The sequence below is a fragment of the Pleuronectes platessa genome, chromosome 2, assembly GCF_947347685.1.
Source record: "Pleuronectes platessa chromosome 2, fPlePla1.1, whole genome shotgun sequence".
Taxonomy (NCBI): Eukaryota; Metazoa; Chordata; class Actinopteri; order Pleuronectiformes; family Pleuronectidae; genus Pleuronectes; species Pleuronectes platessa.
The window spans coordinates 5,136,077-5,142,837 of record NC_070627.1 but is presented as its reverse complement, the minus strand read 5'-3'; the positions used below and the strand labels follow the sequence as shown (position 1 = coordinate 5,142,837).

Sequence of the window (6,761 nt, the reverse complement as noted above, 5' to 3'; positions counted from 1 at the left end):
ACCGTGAATAAAAATTAATGAAGATGAAGAGACTTTCTTAATGACATTCTATATTACATGAGAAAGTTGGAAGCAGCAGAAAAGACCAGGAGGTTTTCGAGCAGGACATTGAGCAGGGGGGGTCTCCAGGAGCTGGGAGGGTCCTGCCTGACAGCGACAGGAACTGGACCCGATAGAGTGCGAACTAATGCCAGGAGCCAATAATGATCTTTTAACTCTGCAGCACCTACTTGTACACATTCACATTTAAAATGTCTGATTGCTTTCCATCAAGGTGAATTATTCCCCCAGAAATCAGTGAAATCTCTCTCTCTCTCTCAAGAAAATAGTGTCTAGGCCCAAGTCCCATTTGAGTCTGTCACCTTCATATGCCATGAATACACCCCCCCCCCCCCCCCCCCCCCATGATACCCAATATGAATTCTATGGAAACAAACTCCACCCATGTATTCAGAAGCGCACCAAACTTTTTATGAGTTCTTTCCACAATCATATCATATCCTTCCATCAAGTATTATGTTCATCTGTCTGCTAGTATTTGAGTTATCCTTCAAAAACAAAACTCCTCCTTGGGGGGAGATAAATCAGAACTCTGATTATTATGAAATGCATCTATTTGATTTGACTTTAATTGTTACTGTATGTTGTGAATGAAGGATAACACACCCTGCCTCTCACTGAAAGCTCCTCTTATCACCAGGTGAGAACAGGCCGCTGTGAAATGCAGTTAATCATTAAAAACCAACAACTTCTTCCTCAAACACAACCAGCTCCTCCCAGTCAGGACATGACTGTGTCTCCTCCCTTCACAGGCGTGTACGTGTAAGGACCAGTGAACAACAAGCTGTGAACTGTGGGTGATGAGTCACTGCAGGGAGTGAACAAGAGGGGGAGGAGCAGAGATCTGTTTGTGTTCACAGGAGGTGAACCGGTTCTACAGTCACTGACACCAGCTAAAATGGCGCAGCAAGAAAATCCACTAGACAGAAAAAGATTCTGCTGTTCGATCTGTCTGGATCTACTGAAGGATCCGGTGACTACTGGCTGTGGACACAGCTACTGTCTGAGCTGTATTAACACCCACTGGGACAATGAGGGGGATAGAGGAAGCTACAGCTGCCCTCAGTGTAGACAGACCTTCACACCGAGGCCTGTCCTGCTGAAGAACACCATGTTAGCTGATTCACTGGAGGAGCTGAAGAAGACTGGACTCCAAGCTGATCCTGCTGATCACTGCTATGCTGGACCTGAAGATGTGGCCTGTGATTTCTGCACTGGGAAAAAAATGAAAGCTCTCAAGTCCTGTTTGGTTTGTTTGGCCTCTTATTGTGAGAAACACCTCAAGCCTCATCTTCAGTCAGCTCCATTTAAGAAGCACAAGCTGGTGGAGCCCTCGGAGAAGCTCCAGGAGAACATCTGCTCTCGTCACGACGAGGTGATGAAGATATTCTGCCGCACTGATCAGCAGTGTATCTGTTATCTCTGCTCTATGGATGAACACAAAGACCACAACACAGTGTCAGCTGCAGCAGAAAGGACTGAGAGGCAGAGAGAGCTCGGGCTGAGGAGACAAACAATCCAGCAGAGAGTCCAGGACACAGAGAAAGACCTGAAGCTGCTTCAACAGGAGGAGAAGGCCGTCAATGGCTCTGCTGATAAAGCAGTGAAGGACAGTGAGAAGATCTTCACTGAGCTGATCCGTCTGCTGAAGAAAAGAAGCTCTGATGTGAAGCAGCAGATCAGGTCCCAGCAGGAAACTGAAGTGAGTCGAGTCAGAGAGCTTCAGGAGAGACTGGAGCAGGAGATCACTGAGCTGAAGAGGAAAGACCATGAACTGAAGCAGCTCTCAGACACAGAGGATCACAACCAGTTTCTACACAACTACCCCTCACTGTCACCACTCAGTGAATCTACACACTCATCCAGCTTCAGGATCCGTCCTCTGAGGTACTTTGAGGACGTGACAGCAGCTGTGTTACAGGTCAGAGGTCGACTACAGGACATTCTGAGTGAGACAGAGACAGATATTTTACAGATTGTGTCTCAAGTGGATGTTTTACTGCCTCAACCAGAGCCAGAGACCAGAGCTGACTTCTTAAAATATTCACAGAAAATCACACTGGATCAAAACACAGCAAACAAATATCTGTTATTATCTGAGGGAAACAGAAAAGTTACATTTATGAATAAAGAACAGTCTTATTCTAATCACCCAGACAGATTCACTGGTTGTTGTCAGGTCCTGAGTAGAGAGAGTCTGACTGGACGTTGTTACTGGGAGGTGAAGGTGGGGGTGAGAGGACTAGGAGTTGGTGTAGCAGTCACATACAAGAATATCAGCAGAGCAGGAAACTCTCATGAATGTAGCTTTGGATTCAATGATAAATCTTGGATGTTATATTGTGATGAAAACAGTTATAACTGTTATTACAACAGGAACAAGACTCCAGTGTCAGGTCCTGTGTCCTCCAGAGTAGGAGTGTACCTGGATCACAGAGCAGGTGTTCTGTTCTTCTACAGAGTCTCTGACACCATGACTCTCCTCCACAGAGTCCAGACCACATTCACTCAGCCGCTCTATGCTGGAGTTAGGCTTACTCATTCTGGAGACATAGCTGAATTCTGTAAACTCAAATAGACTTGATTCATTAAAAGCAGTGATTAAGATTCTGTGTTTAAATCTTCAACTTCTTTTGTCTCCATGTTTGTTGATCAAAGTTCGTTGTGGTGACGTTTCTGCTCCGCACAGAGATCAGCTGTCAATCAAACACTGAACTTCTTTTAACACACATATTTACTTCTCACTTTGTAAAGACAGAAATCTGAAATGTGTTAAATAACTAATGTTGCTGTTGTTTTCTAAATCAATGTAGAAATCAGGTTCTGTGATGTTTTATAACCTGTATTGATCCTGATCCTCATCAATGAGCTGATTATTTGTTCTTTTATTTTCCACATGTGAGATGGAGGTGAAACAAACTGATTGTGTTTCCATGATATCACTGAACAAGAGTCACTGAACAAACTGTACTGATGAAATGATCAATAAACTCGTCAACGTGACCAACAGATCGACTTCACTCTGATTTTATTTACAGCTCATCACGACTCATCTCTGTTAAGTGTGAATCCACTCGTCCTGATTGTATTTACATATTTAGTGAATCGGCATATTTATCTGCTGCTGCGTAGGTTTCAGTTCTTTTTGATATTCTTATCTTCATCACTTACAGCTTTCAATGCACTTTTTGCTTCCTTGCTGAGATGTGGCCATGTGACATCTCTGGCAGCCGGAGCATCACCGGCAGAGCTCAAGCAATTTGTTTGACAGCTCATTGGTGGCTGTTGTGAAACTGGATCTACCTGTAATGCTGCATCCTCACTTCTAACAAATGTCAGGGTGGTAACCAAAGATGACGACAGGTAGGCGTGTACCCATATGTACAAAAACTACATTGATATGTTAATAATTGATTATCTGACATTCCTTTAAAATGTTTGCTCGATATTCTCTAATGCCAGGAGCCAATAATGCCCTTTAACTCTGCAGCACCTACTTGCACACATTCACAGTCAATATGTCTGAATTCTTTCCATCAAGGTGAATGAATTAGTCCCCAGGAAATTAGTGAAATCTCTCTCTCTCTCAAGAAAATTGTGTCTAGGCCCAAGTCCCATGTGAGCCTGTCTCTGAATCTGTTGCACATGAGAACCAGCTCCAGACGACATGAATACCCCCCCCCCCCCTTCCCCACGGTACCTGATATGAATTCGAAGGGAAAAAACTCCACCCATTTATTCAGATACGCACCAAACTTTGTATGAGCACTTTCCACACTCATATAGTATCCTTCCACAAAGTATTGTGTTCATCTGTCTGCTAGTTTTTGAGTAATACTTCAAAAACATAACATAACTTCCTTGAGGGAGATAAATCAGCTGATTATTATGAAATGCATCTATTTGATTTGACTTTAATTGTTACTGTATGTTGTGAATGAACGATAACACACCCTGCCTCTCACTGAAAGCTCCTCTTACCACCAGGTGAGAACAGGCCGCTGTGAAATGCAGTCCTGAAAAACCCACAACTTCTTCCTCTTACACAACCAGTTCCTCCCAGTCAGGATATGTCTGTGTCCTCTCCCTTCACAGGTGTGTCAGTGTAAGGACCAGTGAACAACAAGCTGTGAACTGTGGGAGATGAGTCACTGCAGGGAGTGAACGAGAGGGGGAGGAGCAGAGATCTGTTTGTGTTCAGAGGAGGTGAACCTGTTGTTCAGTCTCTGGCATCAGCTGAAATGGCGCAGCAAGAAAATCAACTGTACAGAGAAAGATTCTGCTGTTCGATCTGTCTGGATCTACTGAAGGATCCGGTGACTACTGTCTGTGGACACAGCTACTGTCTGAGCTGTATTAACACCCACTGGGACAATGGGGAGGAGAGAGGAAGCTACAGCTGCCCTCAGTGTAGAGAGATCTTCACACCGAGGCCTGTCCTAAGGAGAAACACCATGTTAGCTGATTCACTGGAGGAGTTGAAGAAGACTGGACTCCAAGCTGCTCCTGCTGATCACTGCTATGCTGGACCTGAAGATGTGGCCTGTGATGTCTGCACTGGGAGAAAACTGAAAGCTCTCAAGTCCTGTTTGGTCTGTTTGGCCTCTTATTGTGAAAAACACCTCCAGCCTCATCTTCAGTCAGCTCCATTGAAGAAGCACAAGCTGGTGGAGCCCTCGGAGAAGCTCCAGGAGAACATCTGCTCTCGTCACGACGAGGTGATGAAGATATTCTGCCGCACTGATCAGCAGTGTATCTGTTATCTCTGCTCTATGGATGAACACAAAGACCACAACACAGTGTCAGCTGCAGCAGAAAGGACTGAGAGGCAGAGAGAGCTCGGGCTGAGGAGACAAACAATCCAGCAGAGAGTCCAGGACACAGAGAAAGACGTGAAGCTGCTTCAACAGGAGGAGGAGGCCCTCAATGGCTCTGCTGATAAAGCAGTGGAGGACAGTGAGAAGATCTTCACTGAGATGATCCGTCTGCTGGAGAAAAGAAGCTTTGATGTGAAGAAGCAGATCAGATCCCAGCAGATAACTGAAGTGAGTCGAGTCAGAGAGCTTCAGGAGAGACTGGAGCAGGAGATCACTGAGCTGAAGAGGAAAGACCATGAACTGAAGCAGCTCTCAGACACAGAGGATCACAACCAGTTTCTACACAACTACCCCTCACTGTCACCACTCAGTGGATCTACACACTCATCCAGCATCAGGATCCGTCCTCTGAGGGACTTTGAGGACGTGACAGCAGCTGTGTCCCAGGTCAGAGGTCGACTACAGGACATTCTGAGTGAGACAGAGACAAAGATTTTACAGATTGTGTCTCAAGTGGATGTTTTACTGCCACAACCAGAGCCAGAGACCAGAGCTGATTTCTTAAAATATTCACAGAAAATCATACTGGAGCCAAACAAAGCACACAAACGTCTGTTATTATCTGAGAGAAACAGAAAAGTAAAACTCATGAGTAAAGAAGTCTTATTCTTATCACCCAGACAGATTCACTGATTGGTGTCAGGTCCTGAGTAGAGAGAGCCTGACTGGACGTTGTTACTGGGAGGTGGAGGTGGGAGTTCTGGGAGACAGGAGTTGATGTAGCAGTCACATTTAAGAAAATCAGCAGAGCAGGAAACTCAGATGAATGTAGATTTGGATTCAATGATAAATCATGGGCATTATCTTTTGATGGAAGGAGTTATACATTTCAGTACAACATGATCAAGACTCCTGTGTCCTCCAGAGTAGGAGTGTACCTGGATCACAGAGCAGGTGTTCTGTCCTTCTACAGAGTCTCTGACACCATGACTCTCCTCCACAGAGTCCAGACCACATTCACTCAGCCTCTCTATGCTGGAGTTTGGCTTACTCATTCTGGAGACATAGCTGAATTCTGTAAACTCAAATAGATTTGATTCATTAAAAGCAGTGATTTAGATTCTGTGTTTAAATCTTTAACTTCTTTTGTCTCCGTGTTTGTTGATCAAAGTTCGTTGTGGTGACGTTTCTGCTCCGCACAGAGATCAGCTGTCAATCAAACACTGACCTTCCTTTATCACAAGTTTTAACTTCTCACTTTGTAAAGACAGAAATCTGAAATATGTTAAATAACTAATGTTGCTGTCGTTTTCTAAATCAATGTAGAAATCAGGTTCTGTGATGTTTTATAACTTGTATTGATCGTGATCCTCATCAATGAGCTGATTATTTGTTCTTTTCTTTTCCACATTTGAGATGGAGGTGAAACAAACTGATTGTGTTTCCATGATATCACTGAACAAGAGTCACTGAACAAACTGTACTGATGAAATGATCAATAAACTCGTATACGTGTCCATCAGATCGACTTCACTCTGGTTTGATTCACAGCTCATCACAGCTCATCTCTGTAAAGTGTGAATCCACTCGTCCTCATTGTATTTACATATTTAATGAACGGGCATATTTAGCTGCTGATGTTGTGAAACTGGATCTACCTGTGATGCTGCATCCTCCCTTCTAACAAATGTCAGGGTGGAAACCAAAGATGACGACAGGTAGGCGTGTACCCACATGTACAAAAACAACATCGATATGTTAATAATTGATCATCTGACATTTCTTTAAAGTGTTTACTTGATGTTCTCTTAAATATCTTTTTCTTACGTCTTAATTAATTGCCCAAAATTCCAATTCATGTTGCTCCAACAATTCAGCTTCTCT

General features: G+C 43.9%; 1 protein-coding gene and 1 pseudogene across 1 annotated transcript; both read left to right on the top strand.

Moving 5' to 3' along the window:
• The first annotated feature begins 863 nt into the window (after nt 1-863).
• LOC128460371 (tripartite motif-containing protein 16-like) lies at nt 864-3,069 on the top strand. Its single transcript, XM_053445549.1, has one exon. It carries the CDS (start codon nt 959-961, stop codon nt 2,636-2,638), a length of 1,680 nt encoding a protein of 559 aa, XP_053301524.1. The 5' UTR covers nt 864-958; the 3' UTR covers nt 2,639-3,069.
• Nucleotides 3,070-4,204: 1,135 nt separating this feature from the next.
• LOC128460382 (tripartite motif-containing protein 16-like) lies at nt 4,205-6,399 on the top strand (annotated as a pseudogene).
• Nucleotides 6,400-6,761: the final 362 nt, after the last annotated feature.

Coding starts and splice junctions, on each gene's coding strand:
- LOC128460371 (XM_053445549.1), top strand. CDS start 959: ATGGCGCAGCAAGAAAATCCACTAGACAGAAAAAGATTCTGCTGTTCG.